Source organism: Mytilus californianus, unplaced genomic scaffold, assembly GCF_021869535.1.
Source record: "Mytilus californianus isolate M0D057914Y unplaced genomic scaffold, xbMytCali1.0.p SCAF_2, whole genome shotgun sequence".
Taxonomy (NCBI): Eukaryota; Metazoa; Mollusca; class Bivalvia; order Mytilida; family Mytilidae; genus Mytilus; species Mytilus californianus.
This window is the reverse complement of record NW_026262668.1, coordinates 32259006-32286087: the sequence shown is the minus strand read 5'-3', so window position 1 is coordinate 32286087 and position 27082 is coordinate 32259006. Positions and strand designations below refer to the sequence as shown.

At 31.6% G+C, this 27082-nt stretch overlaps 1 protein-coding gene across 7 annotated transcripts in view; it reads left to right on the top strand.

Annotated features, from left to right (window-relative positions):
* LOC127729718 (bromodomain adjacent to zinc finger domain protein 2B-like) overlaps positions 1 to 27082 on the top strand; it is a 68492-nt gene that overhangs the window by 23550 nt on the left and 17860 nt on the right. For 2 of the 7 annotated variants that reach the window (XM_052237578.1, XM_052237579.1), the window contains exons 8-22: positions 156 to 389; positions 2169 to 2727; positions 6730 to 6923; positions 8153 to 8254; positions 10730 to 10913; positions 11589 to 11681; positions 14262 to 14377; positions 16645 to 16674; positions 21342 to 21395; positions 22218 to 22283; positions 22856 to 22918; positions 23717 to 23794; positions 24450 to 24561; positions 26365 to 26510; positions 26946 to 27053. In XM_052237578.1, the coding sequence (XP_052093538.1) occupies positions 156 to 389; positions 2169 to 2727; positions 6730 to 6923; positions 8153 to 8254; positions 10730 to 10913; positions 11589 to 11681; positions 14262 to 14377; positions 16645 to 16674; positions 21342 to 21395; positions 22218 to 22283; positions 22856 to 22918; positions 23717 to 23794; positions 24450 to 24561; positions 26365 to 26510; positions 26946 to 27053 (2139 nt within the window). The remainder of the gene's footprint in view (positions 1 to 155; positions 390 to 2168; positions 2728 to 6729; positions 6924 to 8152; positions 8255 to 10729; positions 10914 to 11588; positions 11682 to 14261; positions 14378 to 16644; positions 16675 to 21341; positions 21396 to 22217; positions 22284 to 22855; positions 22919 to 23716; positions 23795 to 24449; positions 24562 to 26364; positions 26511 to 26945; positions 27054 to 27082) is intronic. The other 5 variants (XM_052237581.1, XM_052237580.1, XM_052237583.1 and 2 more) reach the window with 5 other exon arrangements.

The following is a 27082-nucleotide window of genomic DNA, read 5'->3' as shown; positions in this document are numbered from 1 at the left end:
ATATTTTGAGATCTTTAGTGCTGAATAGGCTTGAAAGAAGTTGTTTATTTAGGACAGCCATGTTAAGCTGCACTAAGCATGAATTTATATTTTTGTTTGATTGTCAGACAATAACAGTGCTATATGTAATGTTTGGAACCTGTCTTTTTTGACAGGAATATAAAAAACAACAGGAAGAACTAAAGAAGCAGTTTGAGGCTAATCTTAAAGAACAACAGATTCAGCTCAAAATGTTTAAAAAAGCTCAAGAACTGAAGGACATGGAAACTTCAGCTAAAATTAATCAGTTGTTAGAAGCTCACGCTAATCTTGGTAAACCATTACCAAGTGAACAGGCTGAAAGCCAGTCATCTTCTGGTACATTTAAGCCAAAATCAAAAAGCTTACAGGTATAACCATCTTATTTTAAAGATTTATAGTCAACATGTGACTTTAAAGGGGCACTAGCTAAGAGATTTATAAAAAATCGAAAGTATTATTTTTTTTGTTCAATTATTAATGAAAGTGAAATAATAATTTGCTTTTAGCAGCCAGTATGGTTCAATTTTGTCCAATTAAGCTAAGAAACATTGATGATGAATTATTTACTTGCAAGTGAATAATACAACCTCATTGAATCCATATTCATGTGAACTTCAATTTACCGTGTGCGTGTTGTGTTATTTAAAGGAAAAGAATGTCAACATTGAAAGTGAAACAAAGGTAAATCAATTGATTGACTGACTGATCCACAAAAAATAATTCTTATACAGGTAAAAACGATGACTAACATATATTTTTAATCTATAATATGAAATTAAACAGACCTAGAAAAATCCAATTGCACGAGTTGGCTTTCTATTTATATCTATATTTATGTTTAAATCACTTATATGGCTATCACAGGTCTTCGGAGGTCAACTTGATAGTTAATTAAATGGCGTCAAGACTAAAATACACACGAAACGAAGCTACATATTATCAAGCTCATGCCCTGTAAATTGTTTGTTTTAGACTTTTTATAATTTGGATAAATGTTTTACATGGTTATAAATCAAATATGAGAATTTGAGTCAAATCGGTGAACATGAATTTGACAGCTAGTGAGTGCCCCTTTAACTGAGATCTAAAAATCCTTACTCAAGTTATTTGCACATTTCAATTTTGCTCAGGCAAAACAGAGAGAAAAATTATGGAGAGAAATTTAATCATGGCATGATCTATAAATACCCACACCCTACACCAATCCCACAGTAGACTGGTCCTAAAGTCAATGATTCAAAGTTTAAGCTTATCGTTTGAGTTACTGTATTACCATTTATAATTGGGATCCATTGTTAGTTGTCTTTTGTCCTTCATAAACTATTTTTACAAATGTTCTGTGAAACTACTGGGCCAATTTTGTTTGAACTATGCCTGTATCATCCTTAACAGGATTTATTTCCATAGTTATGTCTGAGGATCGAGAAACAGAGACCAACAAAGCCACTATCATGCAAAATAGAACATGGGGGTTAAATTAATATAGTCAAGCTATCCAAGTCTTAAAAAGTTGTATAAGAATTAAACAGAAACTATTAGAGATATCTTACATGGGACAGACAAATGTACATGTATTTGGTATAACCTAATTTTTTTCAGATCTCAACCTTCCAACTTTTAATCTTAATCAATGGACTATATACAAGTACAAATAAAAGAACATACAAAAATTAGTACAGGGAAAGCACTTGACTCTGAAATAACTGTTTATGATAATTTTCGAGATTTCAAATTTATTGACAGCAACTAGACTCCATCCGTTCTGTAATCTTGACAGGTTTTATATAAAAAATATTTCAGAACACCCTTTTTATGAAGAAAAACTTAAAACTCTTGGAAGGCGTACCGGTATTTAAACCTTTTTGTGACAAAAATTAGTAATAAATAGTTATTCATTTGAAGGAAACAGTAAACTAATCAAAAACTCCGAAATAATAATTGCTCCTAGGAGCCTCTAGTTGTGAGGACTGGTTTGGATTAACAACATGTTGTCTGCATGAAAAAACAATGTCATGTGAATTAATTTGATTTTATTAACCTCCATTTTAACATGGCCTCTATCTTGCAAACCATCAACAGTCTCTTATATGTTATATATCATTAATAGGAGGTAAATACTAAAACCAATGTATTTTTCATTTTTTCAGGCTTCTATTGATAAATTAAAAGCAGCATCCAAGTTACCTTCTTCAGACAATAATAGTGCATCTCAAACTGTCAAACCTAGGTTGTCCTCGCCTACTGGTAGACTAACAATGACATCACCTTCTCATAAACAACAGACTATATCTTCTCAAAAAACTAAATCAGGATCTCAATCTCACAATCACATATCAAAACTAGAATCATCAACAAGAAAACGTGTAGATTCACCTACCAATCTGTCCCTAAATATTGGATCACCAAGTCACAAACATGGTGATCCAGCTGTATCTCCTCCAGTGCCATCACCAACTGAAAGATCAAAGTTATTTGCAGAAACATTGTTTAATAAAATTCGGACAGAGGTTGAACAAGATAACAAAAGTGATGAAAATGTGTTCACAAGAATAAGGACTGAATCAGAGCAAAATACAACATGCGACGAGGATGATTCCAGCGATAGTGAAGGATCTCAGGCTGCTGAATATGATTCAGAAGACAGAAATGAAGAGAGTGACACATCAAATCTAGCAATGAAAAGGAGTGCTGATGAAATGTCGGAAGGTGAGCTTGATACTAATTAAGTTACTGCAGAGTACAGGAAGTAGCATATTTGCGTTTTCTTGTAAGGCTGATTTTTTATAGATTGTTTTTTTTATTTTGCATGGTAGCATTTCAATTTTTGTAATGTTTGTTAGTCTTTGATTTAATTACATGTTAGGTTTCAGGAAGTAATATCATATAGATATGATATTAACATGAAACTTTCTTTATCAAAGAATACATAAAGACTTTTCAAGAATATATGTCTGATGGTTCTTTGACCTTTGCTTTTTACATAAAGTTCATGGTTTTGATAACAAAAGTTTAATATGAAGTACGGGGAGATGCTACATTTTAGAATTATAGTAAAATACTCACAAACCAACCCCTGCTGAAATATGAACAATTTCAGTTTATATTTGGACAATGATTTAACCTTGACAGACCAATGTTGATGTAACTGTGTTCTTTGTCATTCAAATAATACATTGTAGTTACAGCAGCACTTTCTTGTTAACTTTGACATCATTGTCTTGCATGAGAAACATTTATGGCAGGCCAGGTCAGTCAAAATGTCCTATTTTTAAGGTTTCTGAAAAAACAGTGTGTTAGTGTTTCCAATTTCAACTGAACTGGCCATTATACCTCCTTTCAGAGTTGCCTATGGATGCATTTAAGACAATAGTAAATATCTATGGTCTATACCATTGATTGTGTGGCAACCATATTACTCCCACCCCTACCTGATATGAGCTATTTTTTTTTTTTACATTTTTACATTCATGTAGGGTAGTATAGTTGTCACAGTTTCATAAAAGCACATGTAGAAAATATATATATGGACCATGATTGAAAGTTTGAGCTTCAAACTGTCATTATATGAGTTGCTGTCAAATGATATTTTTTTACTACTGATAAAGTGGATGTTGGAAGCTTCATGATAATTGAAAGACATATTAGAAATTAATATAAGAAAAATCTCCTTTAAAACATTGTATCCCTTTTATAAAAGGCTTAATTTTATTTTGATATTTTAAGGAAAAACATGGTCACCAAAGTATTCTTGATTGCACAGTTATTAAGCTGTTCTCTAAAAGTGTTATGTGGAATCTTTGTAAATTTAATAATAAAACAAAGACTCCTCACTTTGTTCCTATTTGGGGACATGCATTTATGTCACATGCCACTCAAGGCACAAACACTGATTCATAAAGTTAAAATGTCCATCTTAGAGACAGTCTCAACTCATTGCTGAAAATAGCTTTTCCATTTATTATGTAATACCATTATAAAAGATCATGTCCTTTTAAACTACCGGTACTGGAAATTGTTGAAAACCAAACATTTATAATACCAATGTTTTGAAGTTTAAGAAATATGTAATAAATCCACTGACCAATCAACCTTATTCATATAAATGTAGCATGAAGTTACCATATTCTATACCACTATTAACCTTATTCATATAAATGTAGCATGAGGTTACCATATTCTCTACCACTATTCACCTTATTCATATAAAAGTACCCGGTAGCATGAAGTTACCATATTCTATACCACTATTAACCTTATTCATATAAATGTAGCATGAAGTAACCATATTCTATACCACTATTAACCTTAGGGTGCAATCAACAGTTTTTATGCCTCCGCTGTAGCGGAGGGGGGCATTAAGTTTTACCCTTGTCTGTCTGTACATCCGTCCGTACGTACATACGAACGTCCCAAAATTGGTATCCGTTCTCTAACATTAGTTTGCCTCAACCAAATGTTTTTAAACTTATACACAATGCTTATTACCACAAAACACAGATCAAATATGAATTTTGGTGGCATCACTTTTACTGTTCTAGAGTTATGCCCCTTTACAAATGGAAAATTGCTAAATTTTTCGTTTCTGTTCTCTAACTTTAGTTTGCCTCAACCAAATGTTATGAAACTTATACACAAAGCTTATTACCACAAAACACAGATCAAGTTTAAATTTTGGTGGCGTCACTTTTACTGTTCTAGAGTTATGCCCCTTTACAAATGGAAAAATTGCTGAATTTTTCGTTTCCGTTCTCTGACTTAAGTTTGCCTCAACCAAATGTTATGACTGTTGCACACAATGAATATTACCACAAAACACAGATCAAGTTTGAATTTTGGTGGCATCACTTTTACCGTTCTAGAGTTATGTCCCTTTACAAATGGAAAAATTGCTGAATTTTTTTGTTTCATTCTCTAATTTAAGTTTGCCTCAACCAAATGTTATGAAACTAATACACAATGCTTATTACCACAAAACTAAGATCAAGTATGAATTTGGGTAGCGTCATTATTATCATTCTTGAGTTATGTCCCTTTATAATGTTATACGCAAGCGGGGGCATCATCTGTGTCCCATGGACACATTCCCCATTTTTTTTCTATGACGTCATATTTTGAGGGACCATGCATAAGTGACCCTTAGTGGGGGTTTTGTTATTAAAGCTACTTGTATAAAACTAGATATCACTGGAATCAGAATTTTCTCTAGTTTATAATGAAATAATAAAAGTTCTATCTAGTGAAAATGAAAAAAAAAAGCCCAATCTCAACATGAAAAACCTGAAATCAGGTCATGTGCACACCAATGTAGGCATGATACAGGCACATTTCAGATAAACAAAACTGTATGTATTTCATGGATTTTTACCTGGTCTTTTAAAAAATTCTCACTTCAGGGTATGTTCGCCTGCTTCGGAAAGAGCTACAGTAGCTACAAATAAGTTTTCAATTTTCACTACCAAAAAAACAAGACGTTTGCAGTGTTGTCTCCCCTTTAAACATGTATGTTTAATCTAATTTCAAAAATTATTTTAATAATTCAACCTGTTTTAGTTGAAAGCTATCTAACAAATTTTACCATCAAATACAAAAAACATGATACTTTTTCACCAATTATGTAAATAAAAAGGGATTTCCCTCCATGTTTATTTTTAGTCGGGGAATAACCCCTAGTTTTTTATACGAAACTGTTTATAGCACCATTATTCATATAAATGTAGCATGAAGTTACCATATTCTATACCACTATTAACCTTATTCATATAAATGTAGCATGAAGTTACCATATTCTATACCACTATTAACCTTATTAATATAAATGTAGCATGAAGTTACCATATTCTATACCACTATTAACCTTATTCATATAAATAAAGGCAACAGTAGTATACTGCTGTTGGAAATTCATAAATCGATTGAAAAAAAAACAAATCCGAGTTACAAACTAAAACTGAGGGAAACACATCAAATATAAGAGGAGAACTACGACACAACAGAAACACAACATTAAAATGTAGCACACACAGAAACGAACTATTATATAACAATGGCCATTTTCCTGACTTGATACAGGACATTTTAAGAAAAAAATGGTGGGTTGAACCTGGTTTTGTGGCTAGCCAAACCTCCCGCTTTTATGGCAATGTTAAATATAACATTAAAATGAGAACATTACATGACAGGACTACAATACAAATAAATGGGAGAACATATAGGACAGAGAAACATACGAATAATAGCTAACAAAAGGGCCAGGTTTAAAATTTAATACGCAAGACACACGTTTCGTCCACACAAGACTAACCAGTGACGCTCAGATCAAAAAAGTTCCAAAGCCAAAACAAGTACAAAGTTGAAGAGCATTGAGGACCAAAAAATCCAAAAAGTTGTGCCAAATACGGCTAAGGTTATATGTCTGGGATAAGAAAATCCTTAGTATTTAGAATAATTCATACTTTTGCAAACAGTAAATTTATGAAAATGACTATATAATAGATATACATGATAACACCGAAGTGGTGACTAACTACAGAATAAAAACGGATATAAATGTAGCATGAAGTTACCATATTCTATACCACTATTAACCTTATTCATATAAATGTAGCATGAAGTTACCATATTCTATACCACTATACATTTGATTTAAATTTCTTGGAAGTATTATGTTTTGAAATACCTTATAATTACATCAATTGAAACAATTTTTAGATTATGATGGATCATCTTCAACTAGTAAAAGACCAAGAGTTCAGACAGATGAAAGAGAATTAAAGGTACCTTTAGAAAGAGGGTGGAAACGATCAACCACAATACTTGCCATTGGAAAAAGAGGGTTTATAGGAGAAGTTCTTTACTTTGCTCCTTGTGGCAAAAAAATGAAAACAATTCCAGATGTAATGAGAGTGAGTACACTTGTGATATATGATATTGTCAGAAAATACCATAAAATTATCAAGATATGTAATGTATATTCTGAAGCTTTTAAGATCAGTATACACACTTTGTCTATCCATCCTAAACATTTATCTTTATCTGACCACCTAAAATTGCAAAGAGTTTAAAATTCGTGAATCGATTCAGAATTGTGGATATTTATTGATAAATGAACAGAATTATTTAATTTGGACGTAGAAGTACAGAAATTTTAGTTGTAAAGTTACATGTGCTATGAAGTCATAAACATGTCTAAAGAAGTAGGTTAGGCCTTAACATGGCTCATATTTTCTGCTAGAAATTTAAGCTTATGATTATTGACCAATATCACAATGAATCATAGCTAAAACAATGACTAGATAGGAAATAGATCTTTTTGTTGAAAATTTACAGATAAGTGTTGTTTTCATGACGTCTTAAATAGCACAAATTTTGACTTCCACGAAAATTCCATGAAAACAGGTCAATTTTCGTTGATTTTTAGGACTGAAAACATAGAGGGCATGCCGAAACAAAAAAAATCGTTTAACATTATGTTAGTTATAACAATTTACATATCCTTCTAGAATCGTTAGTTTTGTCAAAGCCTGTGTTAAAGGTTTTCTAGGTTTAAATTTGTTTGAAATCCAGACATTTTGTTCAACTTTCACCAACATTTCTGTTTTTGTCCTATTTGTGGTTGTGTTTGTCAAAGTTTTATAAGAAAAGTTAGACAAAAAGAGTCATATTTCAATGTCATTTGTAATCAACTAAAAACATTTTTATCTGGAAACAATGGACTTCATATTCGAGACCATCTTTTAGTGCATTGCTAATCTGTCAAAAACTTTGAATTTAGTGAACAACATTCATATATGCTTTTAGGGGAATCGTCATTTCCATATCATGTTGATAGTGTAGTTGAATCAAATTTATGCTATTATGCACAAAATATTGGGTATATTAAATTGTAACAATTGTTAATCAGCACAGTCGTTATGAAATTGTGATTAAATACCCTTGTGACATTTCTAGATTATCCTGCATAATGACAATCCCAAAGACGCTTGATGTACTTTAATAGTGCATGGATATGGGTGTGCCCCTCTATCTAGTAAATGACATTTAAAGGCGTGCATAATTGGCGAACTTTTCCCCGAAGGACATAACTCAGAAATCTCCTATTTCATTTTATAAGCAGTTGACATTTATTTTTCAGTATATTGATAAACATGTGATCACCAACCTTGGGAGGGAAAATTTTTCATTCTGTACTAGAGTAAATGTTGGTGACTTCTATGAACAGAGAGGAGAAGAAAATGTAAGTGTGAATCTTGAAGAATACAAAACACATTTGTTGGTCCCTAATCCATATTAGTTTATAAATGTCATTTCTTTATCAAGAAAAAGTTGCAAAAAGGAAAAATACATTGGTTCATATCTTACAGGTAAAAGAATAAAGACAAATAGTTATTTGCTAAACATTGCTAAAAAATTCAAGCTTGAGCAATTTGAATCTCACTGAAAACCAACTCATATAAAAAAGAAGATGTGGTATGATTGCCAATGAGACAACTCTCCACAAGAGACCAAATGACAGAGAAATTAACAACTATAGGTCTCCGTACGGCCTTCAACAATGAGCAAAGCCCATACCGCACAGTCAGCTATAAAAGGCCCCAAAATGACAATGTAAAACAATTCAAACGAGAAAACTAACGGCCTAATTTATGTACAAAAAATGAACGAATAACAAATATGTAACACACAAACAAATGACAACCACTGAATTACAGGCTACTGACTTGGGACAGGCACATACATACAGAATGTGGCGGTGTTAAACATGTTAGCGGGATCCCATCCCTCCCCCTAACCTGGGACAGTGGTGTAACAGTACAACATAAGAACGAACTATAAAAATCAGTTGAAAGAGGCTGAACTCATCAGATGGATAAAAATACAAATACTACAAATTCAAATGGACGTGGCCGGGTACTTGTACATCCAAACAACAAAAAGACACTCAGTACAGATCTGAGAGTACTCGCAGTTACTAACAGCTAGTTCAAAGCCATTAACAACTAATAAAAAAAATCATGCATCTAAGACTAAATTATCAATCCGTACACATCCAACATCCAATGGATTTAGTGTAAAAACGTCATAAACAGTCAGAGAAAAACATGACCTTATGCAATGCCAAGATACAGGTATCGACAGATTGTAGATCCATGAATGTGTATGTGTATATAACAATAATATTTAGTTTGCTTTTAATTTACTGATAACCAAATCATTATTAGTACCAATAAAAACAATATTTAATGATCTAATTACAGTGTTGTTTTGGTAACCCTTTAGAATAAGTTTATTTAAAGGATCGATAAGTTTACCAGGATCGTTTCTAAATTTCCGGGCACGGTAAACAATATTGCCGTAAAAATGAGGATGTGCAATCCCGTTTGAAATAAGTTTTCTACAGGTACAACCAAACTTCAAAACCAAATCTTTATATCTGTGGAAGAATTTAGTAAAGGTTTTAAGTAATTTGTGGTAACGAAATCCCTGGCTTAATAATTTACCAGTAATACATGTTCTCTTGAAAGAAAAACAGTCTCTGCTCTGCAAATTGCACCCAAAGTGGTGCAAGTAAAAGATGACTGTCACTTCGAAATATTATTCAATATAGAACCATAAATACATATATAGATTATTAAAAAACAATTCTAAACAAAATATGTTCTCAGATGACATCTCTCCCTAAAAATCATTTTGGTATTCAGAATATTTGTATAAATTGACCAGTTCATCTGATGAGAAACTGCCATTTCTTGAAATAAAATAACAATTAATAAGGTTGCAGAAATTTGTCAAAAAAATATCTTTTCTAGAAATAAATTTCTGTTTATATGAAAATCACCATTTAGTTTTTCCAATGCTACTGGTAGAGTACCAATAAACGTCAGTAATTTTCAATTTTTCTCAAACAATTTTTAGCAGAGATTCTTTTGGGAAATATTCTTTTAACATGAAAAGGGTTACCAGAAGTTAGGTTTACCACCATAGATTTTGACTTTAATATCTCTTATAAAAAGCAATTAGCTGGTTTCTAGTATTAATGACTAGTTATTGTCACTTTTGAATCTTGCCATTGAATGATAGAATTTACATTTAACTGGGACACTAATGTTATTTTTTGTGATTGCGTGGCAAGAAGAGAAGGAGGTATGTCAAACAAACCAAACATATTTTCATCGCCATTCTGACCATAAATTCAGAAAGTCTCCTTCCTGCTCTGAATGTGAACTTTATCTCACTTGAAATCAACCACTCACACTGTATCCAAGAGATGTATAGACTTTAATTTTGAAAATTATAAATCTTTTCAAATTCTTTTGAAAGATTTTGTTTATTCTAAAGCAAGGTTAGATATTGCTTGGTCTTAAAACATTAAGTTTTCCAAAATCAAGGATGTCATAACACGATGACATCCTGGCCCCACAAGTGTATCTACCAATGCCATGTTTGATTTACAGATAATTCAGCATTTCCTTATCTTTATCGGATCACAAAATGGAATTTTTACAAATGAAGTAAAAATATTTGTCTGAAGATATCAGTAGTCTGTTGTTTTTACTCAAAGCTTCCGTTATTGAATAAAGTGGCTGGTGACGGTAACTGGTAACTGAAGGTAATTGGTCCTCGATCAGTAGTGCAGATAAATCTTTGCACATGAGGAAAAGTATTTTTTTCAAACCTGATTGTAAGTAATAAAGATTTCTATACTTTTCAGGAGATAGTTAAATTAACACAGGGAGAAATTGTTCAGAGAATGACTTTGATTGAAAGTAAAAGACAGAAACTCAGAAAACTAAAAGAACAAAGAGGAAAGAAGAAATCAGAAAAACAGAATAAACAAATTTTGTTAGCTAAACAAATGATGGAACAAAAATTTAAAAAGAAAGTTGAACAACAGGGTAAGTTTGTGTTGCAGTAAAAGCCTCTTTTCTCCATTACAAAACACATACATCATTTATCTACATAACGTTTTATGTCTGTTACATGTTGTAATGTCTTGCTTAATATGTTGTTGGCAAATGACATTACATCTGGCAAAGGTCTGTAATCCCCAAAAATGGCATGAATACTGGTATGTAGAAATTTCAGTAAATGAATTTTGGCCCAAGACTACAAATAGTGTAACTGTATATTTCCTTAATTCTCTCTTACACCTTGAATAAAATGCACAAGAGATTTATTGAATATCTTCTGACTGTGCTGAAAGGAATTTTAATCTTAAGATATATCCAACTTGAACAATTTGCCTCACAATTGATTTATGAAGCAACACATGACTATACTAGCATGCATGAATCTAGAAGCCTTTGCAATAAAAAAAAAATGCATCCTTCTTACTCCAGGGCTATCACTTTTATTTACAAAATGCAGTTGTTGTCCATTCTGTTGGGTAAAAGTCCATGAAAAGTTATTAAGTCATTAAATGTTTATGAAGAAATATACATGGAGCGCTCTATTCATAGATAATGATAATAAACAAGATGAATTTATTGTGACGATATCCTTTAAATCTTTTTTGTAAAAACCACAAAAAGAAAAAGTACCTTCAAATGAATAAAGTCATTCTTTTCAAGATATGGCAAGGAAAGCGGCAGAGTATAAGCTTCAGAAGACATCAGAAAAACAGCGTCTGAAGGATATGGCTCATAGAATCAAGCATGTGAAAGGTATGCAAATTTGTTGTCATCAAATTTGAAACTAACATTACAATTGCATATATTGCAATGTCATATGTTCAAATGCCAACAGATAGGCATACAGACTAATGCTCTCATTCAAATGCCAACAGATAGGCATACAGATTAATGCCCTCATTCAAATGCCAACAGATAGGCATACAGACTCATGCTCTTATTCAAATGCCAACAGATAGGCATACATTCAAATGCCAACAGATAGGCATGCAGACTAATGCTCTCATATGAGTCGATTTTCAAGACTGGGATGTCTTCAGCAAATTGAAGAAATTCAGTCTTTTCCAAAAGATTCAGAACTTTTCAAACAAATATATCCGATGTTAATTTTTAGAGGAATGTAAAAATGTGTTTCATTTGTAAAACTTGACTTTCAAGCTTCTTAGACTGTATGCAAACCACAAATATTACCATGTATCATGAATGTTTCAATTGTGGCATCATATATTTATTATAACAATAACAGTTATGTGTAATAAGTGACTGAAGAAATTTAAAATGTGTTATATGTTTAAGGAAAGTAACATTTTTACCAAAAAGTATCTGAAAGTCATTTCTTCAGATTTTTTTTTCTTCAAAAATTTCATAAATCATAGATTTCAATGATTATTAGTAAGATGTAAAATTAAATTTCTGTAGTCATAAACATTTGTTGGCCTAGTTTTCCAGTTTATTTATAGCTAAATAAACTCATCATAGATACCAGGATTAAAATTTTGTACACCAGACACATGTTTCCTCTACAAAAGACTCTTAAGGATGACACACTGTTCTCTTCAAATTCTTTTCATGATGGTCAGAAAAAATATTAGATATAGTTTGGCTAAATTAACAGAAAGTAGAAGTGTTGCTCAAAATATTTCTTTTCCAACAAGCAGGTATTCATTGTTAATATTTTTTTGGCATGAGTTGTTCTGTATATTTTTTCTAAGCATGTTTGAGTCTGATGGTCAAGGTTTTGTATAATTATAGTGGTTAACTATATCAAATCATTCTATTGTTGTATAACATATAAAAAGGAAATATTTTAAACAAAAATATCAATGTTTATTGAAGTAAATAGATTCAACATTTAATTGTTTAGATTGGAGAAAGGAGTAGGCGCGGTAAGACCCCTTTTTGGCCCCAAAATATAGCGTTTTTACAATTTGTTGAAATGTAAACTTTTAGCTATTTATTGGAAAGTAGAATACTAATGTTCCATAAATATGGGCTGTTTTTGACAATACTATGCACATGTATCAGGTATTAGCATCATAAATTCATGCAAAATTACTGAAATTTTAGCATTTGTGCTAATTTAAAGACGGATTTTGTCTAAAATGGAAGTGGCCGCATTTGTGGTCAGTCTTTATATTTAAATTTATGTTGTATTTGATGAGAATACATAGCATATATAAAGCTTGAGACTGAAAACCAATGCGGCCACTTACATTTTCGACAAAAACCATCTGAAAAGTGACGTTTTATGGCATATTTTATAGATTTTTCATATAAAAGCTTGAATTTGAGCGTCTTTAATGACAAAATCAGTTCAAATCTTTGACATAAACTAATTGAATTGACTGACGTAGACACTTAAGCGTTTAAAAAATGTTAAAAATCTTTCATCAGATGTACTTTGAATTTTAGGCCAAAACTAGCCCGTACCGGACCTTCTCCTTTTGAAATTAGGACACACTTGGACAAGTAAAACATAGTTATGATGATAATACAATTATGGATAGATATTATACTTGGTGATCTCAATGTTTAAAATTTAAGTTAGTCTTTATGTCATAGAACAATTGGTTACCTGCATTTTCTGTTAAACTGGTAAAGATTATAATGTGACAACCCAGATTATTGTAATATAACTCTTTAGTTTGCCAGGTGTTTTGGAAGTTTTTTAACACAGATTGGGCTTTAGAATCAAGTGACGATCAGATGCAGCCTAAAAGGCCATGTGAGCTTTAGAAATCACTCAGCGTTTGTTGTTGTCTGGCATAAATTTGCTCAAAGATCTTCTCTGAAATAACTGAACCAATTTCAACCAAACTAGGGGTGAATGTTCCTTAGGGTACCTAGTATGAAATTTGTGTCTTTTATTCTGGTTAATCAACAAACATGGCCCCCAAGGCTTAAAATACAACATATGGGTAAAATGCATTAACTGTCTTATATCTTGAAAACTATAAAGATGGAGAAAATCTGACATGGGCTAAAATGCTAATGATTTCGAGATACACCTACTTCCTATTTCACCAAAAATTAACAGATGACTTTTTGAAAGAGATTTTGCCCTCAAATGACGATTTTTGTCTAATTTTCATTTTTTGGCCTATTATCTCGAAAACTTTAGATTTAAGTGGTAATGTAGTATATATTAGTTAAGTCATAACTGTCAATGAAGTGTAACTGACTTGCAATAGAACATAAGTTATCAAAGAGTTTTTTAACACTCGAAACATAGCTTATCAAAGAGTTTTTTAACACTCAAAACATAGCTTATATATTAATTGTCATTTTGAGACTGATTGTATGAATTCAATAATTTTTCTATTTGTATAAAAGCTTTAGAAAAAAGGAAACAACAGGAACAGCTTAGATTGTTGAAAGAACAAGAAAAACTTCAGAGACATGAACAAATGAGAATGGAGCGTGAATTGAGAGCTCAACAAATATTAGAGGTTAGAACTTTTACTTATACATTGTATATATATTACTTTTTGTCTTCAAATGAATGTTTGGGAGCACAAATGTCAAAACTGTAGATTTCACATCACAGATATATGTACTAACTTACAGCACCATTTAATAACAGTCCACTCTTTTCTCTTGAGAATAAAACAAAATAAATCTAATTACAATCTAAATCGTTAGTTGACTCCTTATTGAAGTTCTTGCCGTGTATTGATGATTTCCCAATTTTTCCTATTTTTGCCTATTTTCTTGAAAACTGTAATAGATGGATAGAAACTTTGAATAGCTCAAATGATCAGCAAGTCAGTTTCTACAAATGTGCCATAATGGCCGAAATCTTCAGTCGACTCATTATTTGAGTTAATGCCCTTAAATGATAATTTTTTACATTTTTAAGCATTTTTTGTTGAAAACTATAATAAATAAATAGAAATTTTATAAAGGAAAAATTATCAGCAGGATAAGATCTACAAACATGTCAACATGACTGAAATTGTCAGTTAACTCTTAATAGAGTTATTTTCTTTTATGATGATTTTTACTAAAAAGTGGCCATTGTTGAAGATGCAGGTGAGCGACACATGTTCATTAAAGCCTCTAGTTTTTCAACAACCATGCAGCTTGGTTTACTGGTTTAAAGTCAGTGTCAATATATTTTTGATGGTTAAATCAAATACACTTTCATTAAGTGGGTCTCATTGGGGTCTAAGCATGACACGGGATTGCCGATTTTTTGTAAGCATGACACGTGAAAGTCAAATTATTGTGCCGTGAAAACGGGAAATGAAGTCTAGCGGGAAACAGGAAATTACAAAAAAATGAGAATTGCTTACGTTCATAGTGTAAGCGGGATACGGGAATCTGACAAAACAGTAAGCAGGATCCGGGATCAGAACCCCCCAATGAGACCCCCCATTAATGATATACCTTGGCAGAACAGATGTCAGTTATTGTATTATACATTTTTAAACCTGTCTATTGAAGAAAGTTGACTTCATACATTCAATTTTTCTGCATGAACATATTTTCCAAATTCCCTGTTAGTCAGAATTAAAATGAAAAACGTGTGAAACTGTCAGGTTCTAAATGTCATTTATAATTCTATTGAAAAACAGTTTTATGTCTTCTTCATTCAAAATTGCTTCTCTTTTCATGATTAAAAATTGTTGATAGGCAATGTTTTGTATCTTATTTATTTAAGAAATTAACCCTGTTTTAAACATACATTTAAAAAAAAATTACAGCTATACCACAGATTTTTTCAATTTTGACCTTGAGAATCAAATCAATGACATTGCTATGAACATTTTATTGCAATGCTTTGAATAAAAAGATATGCAGGATATATGTCAATGAGACAGCAACCCAATGGCAAAAATAATCAAAAGACATCTAGAGGGCAACAATATTGTCTTCAACAATAGACAGGTGTCTATACAATATGTCAAAATCTAAATCTTCCCAAGTCTTAGACATGGAAAACAACTAACATTTTTCATCTAGAGTACTATGGACATTTTCAGCTAAAATTTAGGGGCCCAGCCTAAAATTTAGTAGCCTGGCCGAATTTGTCCCGGCATATATTAAACATTGATATTTGAAGGATTTTGAACACCAAATCTGAACAAATAAAAGATTATGGTTTGTAGGTTATACATCGTAATGCAATGCTATGAAAATAAAGGGGAAATTTTTAAAGCATTTAATTTTGATATTTTTCAGTCAATATTGAAATTTTGAATTAAAATTGCATATAAGTATGGATTAGGTTAACTATAGTATTTGACCATAAATAAGGGTGCTCCTACAATTTCAAGAACAAACATTGCGTAATGTAACAAATGTCGCAAAATTGAGTTTTTCACTGTACTCTATAATTCACACCCCTGCCTGACAATTTTAATTTTGGAGTAAAAGATCACGGACAATACACAATGTTAGGATGCATATTTTATGTAATATATTGCATGAGTAATTAGATGGGTTGGAATTGATAAAAAACCATTTGTGTTTGTGTATTTGTCAGAATTATGTTATACTTGTTGGAAGAACCTTATCAATGCATGTTATTTACAAAAAAAATAAAGTGCATATCAGGCTGCAATAGCTTCATGAAATATCAAATTCTGGGAAGAACATTGGAACCATGTTCAAGTTTACTTTGTTATCATTGTCTGTTATCTGATATATGTTTTGTAATACACCTTAACAGTTCTGCTGTATATGTCATTATTTGTATGTTATAATTTTCCAGACAAATTTACTGTGGTATCATATGGAGAGAGTAAGTGCTGCCATATTCATGTATTTTATCTGTATGCTAACTCTCTGTTTTACTTTGAAGATCATAGCTTCATTCTTGTTTTTTTAATTTGCATATAAACTTTCTGTATAATCTATGGCTTGGACATCATTAATATAATATATTCTTTCTGTAGCAGGCTTATTATTGTATTATTACTAAGGGTGTAGTACTTATATTATTTTCATTGATAAATTAAGTACTATATTCAGTTTATATTACAGCTATATTATTTTCATTTGAACTAGTGCATGATCTGTTTTCCAGAAAACCTTCTTATTTTATTAAATTGTAAAAAAAAAGTTATGTCTCTCCTTCTACAAAGGGAGAAATTACATACCATATAGTATTTTTCTTCTTTCTGTTCTCATACAACCTTGACTGGGCCAAATTTTTATGCCCCCGCCGTAGTGGAGGGGGCATTAAGTTTTACCCTTGTCCGTCTGTAAGTACGTCCGTCCGTACGTACGTCCCAAAGTTGGTTTCCGTTCTCTAACTTTAGTTTGCCTCAACCAAATGTTATTAAACTTATACACAATGCTTATTACCACTTAATACAGATCAAGTTTGAATTTTTGTGGCGTCACTTATACCGTTCTAGAGTTATGCCCCTTTATAAATGGAAAAATTGCTAAATTTTTCATTTCCGTTCTTTAACTTAAGTTTGCCTCAACCAAATGTTATGAAACTTATACACAATGCTTATTACCATAATATACAGATCAAGTTTGAATTTTGGTGCCGTCACTTTTATTGTTCTAGAGTTATGCCCTTTACAAATGGAAAAATTGCTAAATTTTTTAATTTTTTTGTCTAAATATCAAGTTATTTTTAAAATTCGAGTTATCTTCCGTTGAATCAACTACAATCAATGTTGTATACAATGCAATGTTTAATTTTGCCTTCCACTGATAAATTAAAGCAATTTTTACCCTTCATTTCTAAAAATATTTTAAAGTCTTCTTTGAAAATTGATTTATCTTTCTTTGTGCATAATGGTAGTTGAATCAACTACAACCAATGCTTTATACAATGCAATATTCAATTTTACTTCCTACTGATAAATTAAAGCAATCTTTACCATTCAGTGCTTACAAGCACTTTGATTACCATTCTAGGGTTATACCCCTTTACAAATGAAAAAATTGCTGAATTTTTCGTTTCCGTTCTCTAACTTGAGTTTGTCTTAACTAAATGTAATTTCTCAAAATATCAATGTCATTATTCAAGTAATTTTTAAATTTGAGTTATCTTCCTTTGTCCATGATTATAGTTGAATCAACTACAATTAATGCTTTATACAGTGCAATGTTTAATTTTGCCTTCCACTGATAAAACACAGATCAAGTTGAATTTGGGTAGTGTCACTTTAACCATTATTGAGTTATGCCCCTTTATAAATCGAAACATTGCATAATTTTTAGTTTCCATTCTATAACTTAAGTTTGCCCCAACCAAAAATTATGAAACCTATTCACAATATTCATTACCACAAAACTAAGATCAAGTACAAATTTTTTGTTTCCATTCTCTAACTTTAGTTTGCCTCAACCAAATGTTATGAAACTTATACACAATGCTTATTACTACATAACACAGATTAAGTACTAAATTTGGTGGTGTCACTTTTACCATTCTTGAGTTATGTCCCTTTATAAACATAAAAATTGCTGAATTTTTAGTTTCTGTTCTTTATTTTAGTTAGCCTCAACCAAATGTAATGAGACTTAAACACAATGCTTATTACCACAAAACTCAGATCAAGTTCAAATTTGCATAGCTTCACTTTAACTGTTCTTCAGTTATGTCCCTTTATAACTATATGATATGCAAGCGGGGGCATCCACATTTATTTAAAGATCTTTTGACATTGACATGATTTTTACATGAAGATGAATTACCATAAGGCAGAGAGTTATATATCATCATTACCTTCATGCCACCTTGGCTTTGACCTAAAGGTCAAAATAGCTAAATTTTGTATCACCTTGACGGAGTCAAAAAGAGAGGTATGCTGATTCCCGTGGCAGCAGCAGGCGTTAACAATGTTTTAGTTTGTGATTATGTCAGTTTATGGGGAACCACTACTGGTAGGTCAATGGTATTTGGTATGCAGTTGTATAAGCATTCGCGCGTCTCATTTCCACGGAGATTATTTGGCCCCGCCCCCTCAGTCATGTTCTATTGTCTTTGAAACTTTTGCTTAGTTTACATGTATTAGTTTGTGATTAGGTCAGTTTGTGGATAACCACTAGTGGTAGGTCAATGATATTTGGTATGCTGTTGTATTAGCATTGGCACATCTCATTTTCATCTAGATTGTTTGGGCCTCTATCTTCAGTAATGGTTCATTGACTTTGAATATTTTGCATAAATAAAATGTTAAAGTATTGCTATTCTAAGTTCAACATTTGCATTTTACTATCAAAATAACAAAAAGGTGAAACAAAATTCTGTGTTGACAGTTTATTTCTGACATTTTCATGTCCAGAACACAACTTTTTATCCTTATTCATAGATTTTTCATATTTTGCTCATGGGTGCAGACCCGTAAGACAATGTGGCACATACAAATGGAGATGACCACTGACCTTGGCCTTTAAGGTAATTTTTTATGTCAACCCTTAAACAATATATATTCTTATTTTATACCCTTAGAGTTTGACACTGGGAAATTACCGGTATGCTTATCAAAGTTGTGCCAAAGGTCATTCCCCTACCCTCTCATATCATTAATTGTTTAAATACCTCTGCAACTGTTAAAATCCCTACCATTATACCATATATGTTCTTATTTGTCATGACAATACCTTTCCATGTGTTTGTTGCATCTTTCCTTTAATGGAGTGACTTCTTTACTTGCTATAGATGAAGGAGAAACATATATGTTTTAGTCCACTTAAACAATTCCACCTAGTTATTAAAAATGCCTTTTTCCCCATCATTTGCAAATAAGGTTTGTTCTTTTTTGTTCTAGGTTAAGAAAATATATTATTCATATACTTTTTAAAAGTCCAAAAGTTAGAATGAAGGTGATTTTCTAGGATAAAAATGAACATGATGAGGCTGTAATATAATGAATGTATATGTAAGCAATATTCCTATAATGTATCTCTTTCTTAATCAGATATCCTTGTGCTACTTTGAGTTGTTCCACAGGCTCTTGGGTACAGGCTATTGATATTGTATTTACCTTTGTTTACACAAAATATTAAATTTTCAAAATTTCAACCCCTAATTTTAAAATTGGCACTAAAAAAAAAACTACTTTAGGATAAGGTATGCGGTATAAATGAAGGAAATTTAATATTCAGTTCAAACAATGACAAATGAAATATCAATATCTTGTAACCCAGTGCCTGTGATTTGGTCAACTTTAGCAAGTTATCAGAGCTTACATAGAGATCGAATTCAAACATTCCACTGTTTACCCATTAGTGTTGATTAGTCTACTAGTATTAACCTCTCTACCGGCCCACCTAGCTACAAGCTTTATTGCCAAGATGATAATGTATGAAATGAAATTTAAATAAGATACAAAACAGATTTTTTTCTGATACTTCTGACTATACCCATTGTTAAAATATTACATTTGCAATACTGCCATGGAACAAGAATTGTCAGAGCAACAATGTGAACCAAGTTACATGGTATCCAAAAACCAAAAGCCAAAATTTATACTTTTTTTTACAAAACCCCCAACATTTGCAATAAAATTTTGGAATCATGCTTTCATTGTCATTGTTGGTGTCTTTGGACTGGTGGTTTTGATAAACTTTGTTTTAGTTGACCAGTCTACTATTGCAGAGTCTAATGGAAACATATGCCAGTTAGTACTGCCATGGTCCCCTTTCAAAATTTAGAGAAACCTTGTCTGCCAGCCAGTTTGAACTAGTTTTGACAGGAATGCTTTCATTTGAAATATCTGTGACTGACTAAGATATAAGCTATGACTGTAGTTTTTAAACATATGTCCAATTTCATCTTGTATTTTTACATTGAATGTACAGGAAGTGTTTTGAAATTCTCTGTACCAGATAAGAACCAATGGAAATGAAGTAGTTGCGTAGCAAGTATGCACTTTGTGAACCTCTGAGTTTATACATCAGTGCTATTAAGCATATCAGTAAGACCAGCATTTGAAACTTTTAAGTTTTAAAGTGACTAACCTGTCATTCAACTAATCAATTAGGATATCAGTGTGATAATTATTTTAACATTTGAGTGTGATGGAAATAAACATTTGAAAAGACCTGCTAGTTCAATGGGAAACCAGATTTTGACAAGGTTGATGATTTAAAGGTTCTTCTTAAGGAAAAATATTGTTGAATTCCTGGTATAATCTTGCTATATTAGCATCATTAGGGATGCAGACTTGCAAGAGCCTTTAGCTTTACTTGATACATTACATTGTGTATGTTTTAATCAATGTTATTATGTAAAATTTAAATTTTAGTTATACTACATTTAGTAAAATTTAAATGTTTGTCAATTCATGAACTGATCATTTTTCCTGGAACATCAGAAAATAAAACTCTTTACTTTATCAAATTGTGAATGATTATATAATGTAATTTCAGTTTGGATTTTTATTATTTACTTTGAATTTAAAGCGATAATGACTGTTAATAATGGTTGACCTTTTGTAGGATAGAGAAATGAAAAGGCAGCAGGCTTTATTGATGAAAGAACAAGTTAATACGGTAAAATTGAATTTACTTTAAACTTATTATTACATCCCAGCTCCTTATAACTGATCATTCCATAAAATTTCTGTCACATTTTTCTCAGAAACTACAAATCAGAGCTCTCTGAAATTTGTTATATGGCTTAATGTCAGAATGCTATACCCCGATACATGGTAACTCTATTTTCAACAGTCATTCACCCAAGTTATACCCTGTGATGCAGTTACTATATTTTCAACTATTGTCTACCCAATTCTTCAAATGAATAAATCTTGCTGGTCTTTTTTTGAGGTAAAATATTCTTTTTATCCCTTCAATTTAACATTCTCCCCAAATAATACAGCATTAGTTGATTAGAGGCAGAGCATACCCATTGAAACATGTTTTCCTAATAATAATATCTAAAATTTCTTTATTTTTACAAAGAATGTATATTCTGGATGATATATCAGAACGAACTTGGTCAATTTGATTTCTCCAGCTAAGTGTGCTGACATCTAGTTTCAAAGTTATGCCCTTAATAATGTAGAAAATTAATAAATTAAAAAGACTTAATGCCTAATATCTGGAGTATACTGCCACTTCAACCACTATGCATACATCATAACAAATTTCAAGTTTTGCCCTTATTAATGATGAAAATAGACAAATTTGAATAATTTTCAAGGTTTCTTTCCAGAGGAAATTTTCAAGAAAACAGTAAAAGGCCCTATGAGTATTATGGAAATCTTACGATAATCTAATGTCACGTTTAGTGGTAGGGCACTCTATTACAATGGACAATTCTTCTTTTATGTAGTTTTCAAATCAGTATTAACATAATAATGTTTTTAGCAGGATAGAGAAAGAAGACGTCAGCATATACTGTTGGTGAAAGCATTAGAGGCACAAAAGAAGCAGGCGGTAAGACAATACATAATGGAAGACCTATAAAAGACTTAAGGTCCTGATATTTACTATTTAATTACAAAATTGTACACCAAAGAGCACTTTGGCACACTCATTTAGATTTTAAGGGCATTGTTGTAAAGCAAATTTGAATACCAAAAATACCAAACCTGATATATCCCATACTAAAGAAAATGTACCTATAAAATTATGCAAAGTAAAGCATTTTTGACAAATTTAGCATTATTATTGGCCTGTTAACTTATTAATGATAGAGAAGTATAGCCTTTATTTGCCTTATGCCAACCATAGTAGAATTTGTGTGCTTTAATAATAATATACAGCATGTTCATTTTCCTATGCAAATGCTTTCATATTTATATACCCATTTAGAAAACGTTGGGGCTGTTTCTGGGAATTTCGGAGACTTTTAAGAAACATGGTAAAAATAATGGCAAATGCATTAAATTTGTATACGTTATCTTCCCCTACTACTGTAGTATATGCGCTTCAAAAGCTGATAAAAATAGTAATTAGTAGATTGCAAATAGAATAAAGGTGAACAGTGATTTAATTTATATTAATAGGAGAAAGATAGAATAAAGGAATCAAGAATGGCTGAGAAGAAGATTTCAAGAGAAAGAAAAATGGTAACAATTCCCTTTAAGAATTATAATTAATGATCCTAATGGTCATCAAATATGGACACTATCATTTAAAAAATTGACAAATGGACAAAATTGTTTTAAAATTTACAAATCCTGCAGTGTTTCAATGGGTACCAAACTTGGAATAAAGGATACATTCATAAAGCTCTTTAAATTTTCTAGTTAATGACCTAATTTCTGTCAAAAATGGTTGCCATTTGTACTATGTAAGAATTTAGAAAAATCTGAAAAAGTGCCAATTACTTTGTGTAAATGAGACCTCAATAATCTCCTTCAAGAATTGGATTGATGAATCAACTGCCCTCTAACAGATCTAATACTGAGAAGGAAAGTTAACTCAATAAAAGTAAAAGGAGATATGGGGTATACATGAGACAGTCACTAAAAACACAAAAAGCTGGAGACACAGTTCTGCCAACTTTTAATAATGCAAATGCGTGGATTTGGCCAAAATCGTAAAGATCAAAGAGAAAAAACAATAGATCAAAGGAAAATGACGCCAAATAAGCATGAAAATGTGTGAGTCTCACGCTAAATGCGTGAGAATTGGCATCCCTGGAGACAAATTATCTTCAACGATAAACAGGTGTCCATAAATATGTCAAACTCCAAATCCCCCTGATTAAAAATAGCTGTGAATAGATTTAACAGCGTAAAACAAGTTTACTTGAAAATATACATAGTCTTGATATGAGAGGTTACAGAGTTTGATTTTTGGCTGGTTGTTCAATTATTTATGATAATATGCTTCTTGGTCTAAATCAAAATTTCTATTTGTAGGAGCAAAGGCGACAGGAGCTACAATTACTTAGAGAACTAAGGAGACCAGTTGATGACATGCAGCTAAAAGAAGCCAGGGTAAATATTTCTTTTGAGTTCAACAATAAATACTAGCAGAAAAAAGAAAATGTACATAATTTAAGAACAATCTAAAATTTACAAACTTAAAAGTTTTAAGATATAATGTGTCCCAATCATGTTAAAATTATGCTTTTGAAATTATCCGATCGACAAATTTTTGCATGAATTATGAGCACATGTTCATTCTTCAAATTTCATCTGCCCAAATTGTTTTTGTGTCAGCCTTTTATGGAATAAGGTTTAAAACATTCCTTTAATCTGTAATTATTGAGGGAAACAATTAAATTTTTAATGAGAGACACCTTTTGGTTACCATGGGTATCTGTTCATCCTAATGGCAGACTCCTGTTTCATGACATAAACATGGCATCAAAATTTCACCAGAAGTCAAAAGAAATCTATTCTGGTGGCAAGTGAAACAGAAAAATAAATTGGGTAAATTCAATAAATGTGTTCCATGAATTAAAAATAATTGTCTGAAAGAATGGAAAATGCTCCTACATTGTTATTACAGCAGTATAATGACGTTTCATTTTCTCCTTTCATTGACCATGACACGGTTTAAAAAGAGAAATTGAACACCTTCCAACATTCTGAAATCATTTATCTAAATTGTAAAGATATAAAGTTAATGTCTTAAATATTCTTCCAGGTATTACCAGAGTATCCAAGGATAAAAGGAATAGAATTGGATGGGAATGCATTTGCTGATATCCTGATGGTTTTAGAATTTTTGCATAATTTTTCAGATGCTCTTGGTTTTGGTATGTACAATTTAAATTAATATTTTAAATCTTTGTAATTGAGGCCCTGCTATATTTTGGTTAGTGTTCTACAGTATTAATTCTGTTGGCAATTTGTATGTCGTATAATTACTCAGTGCTACTTTGGATTTGATAATTTTTATTCTGGTATTTTTAATGTGTTTTTTTACCTTATCACTAAGCAGGGGTATCAATACTACTCAAAACATTCATTCCTATGTCATTTCTGTATAGAATTATCTCATGATTCAAAAAATGAACTCTTTATTGCAAAGTTGAAATTCCCATTTTTTGTCGGAAAATCATGGATAAATTTCAACCAACTGTAAATTTCTTATAATCAAATAAGACTTTTGGTAGTAACCAGTTGTTGTTATACATTTAAAAATGTTTATAAAATAAAATCTGAGGTGTGTCTTGAGATGCTCACATTGTTTATTTAAATGGGGAAAAAAAGCATTTTAATAGCCCATCCTGTGAAACCCTGCTTTTGGTAAAAAAAAAAATTCATCAAAACAATGCATTTTCAATTTGATATTGGAATATAATTAATTATAAGTCAACTCAAGTGTTTTGTTTGTGGAAAAGGAAACAGTTCATCAGGTTGATGATAGGGAATGATGTTCACTTTTTATACGACGGCAAAAAAAATTTTGGGATCGTATAATGGTATGATGTCGTCATCGTCTGCGACGTCGACCGAAGACACATTGGTTTCCAGACAATAACTTTAGTTTAAGTGAATGGATCTCTATGAAATTTTTTAAGAAATTTCAATACCACAAAAGGAAGGTTGGGATTGATTTTGGGGATGATGGTCTTAACTGTTTAGGGATTAGGGGCCCAAAAAGGGGCCCAAAACAAGCATTTTTCTAGTTTCAGGATAATAACTTGTGTATAAGTATTTCGATTGCTCTGAAATTGTACCACAATGTTTAATAACACAAGTAGAAGGGTGGGATTCATTTTAGGGGTTATGGGGGACAATAGTTTAGGAATTAAGGGCCAAAAAGGGTCCAAAAACAAGCATTTTTCTAGTTCCCAGACAATAACTTGTGTGTAAGTGTATGGATCTCTCTGACATTGTACCACAGGGTTCCATATAACAAAGGGAAGGCTGGGATTGAGATTGGGGTTAATTGTCCCAAACATGCAGGAATTAGGGGCCAAAAAAGGGCCAAAAACAAGCATTTTTCTAGTTTCCAGACAATAACTTGTGTGTAAGTGTATGGATCTCTCTGAAATTGTACTACAAGGTTCCATACTACAAAGGAAAGGCTGGGATTGTGTTTTGGGGTTATTGCTCCAAGGGGGGTTTCAAAAAGTGGGGGAGGGGAATTTTTTTCCCAATTTTTTTAAGGGATTCATATTTTTTTACAAAATTTTAAAAATTTCGAAATTTTTGAAAAGTTTCAAGAAGAAATCTTCAATTGCGCAATGGATTTATAAGATCATAGACCACATTTATTTTGTGTCAGAAACCTATATTATGTCAAAACTTTGATCACAATCCAAATTCAGACAGTATCAAGCTTGAATATTGTGTCCAAATTTGCCCAAACTGTTCAGGGTTTGCCTCTGCGGTCGTATCAGGCTGCGCTCAGCGAAGCATTTTATATAATTAAGAATCTGTTAAACAATTCATGTCTTTTGGAATATAGAGAGTTTAGAATTTTGTTGATTAAAGCATGCATTATTTTACCTTCAGATTAAATATATTATCATAAAGGTCTTGTGCACATAAGTCATGTTGATGAGTTATTTAAAGATGTAATATGTGTGCTAACCTTAACTTACTTTTAGTAGAAAGTGATACCTTGCCAACTTTGAGGACACTTCAGGAGGCTGTTATTGGAAGAAATGAGGAAGATATGGAAGATTATATAGCTCTGACTTCACATCTTACTCGATATGCTGTAATGGATCCTGGTGTTCCAAATCCAAAGGAGGTAAGGAGAAATATTTACAACACAGTGGGCAAAATGTGTAATATAATTACCATCTTCATGGTGCTGTCATTCTTGGTTTTTTTTGCAAAATAATTGCACCGCATTTTTTCAGAGGTTACATTTAAAAATTCATTTCTAGTTATAGTCCCTCCCTACATTATTGGACCACACAATTATGACACACTTACATGTATTACAATTCTCAAAGTAACAAGTAATTCATTATACATTAACCAACACATTACAAATGAAACATGGTTTCAGCTTACAAAAGAGAACTTTTAAGTTGAAGACTTATACAGTAATAAAAAAAACCCACCCAAGAGCTAATAAATTAAATATTCTTTTGTGAATAGATAAGTTTAAAGATTGATAAATGCAAATTTCAAGACATCATAGTCTATGTCAAGAAATAGATGTAATGTATCATTTTAGGCAGTTACGAAGCTAGGACAGAAGATCATAGATGTTGATATAAGTGATGGTGTTGTATCGGAGGTTCTTTGCATCTTTATCACTGCAAGGAATGGTAAACCAAATGAGGTAAGGAATTAACAGTAACTGTGCGAGAC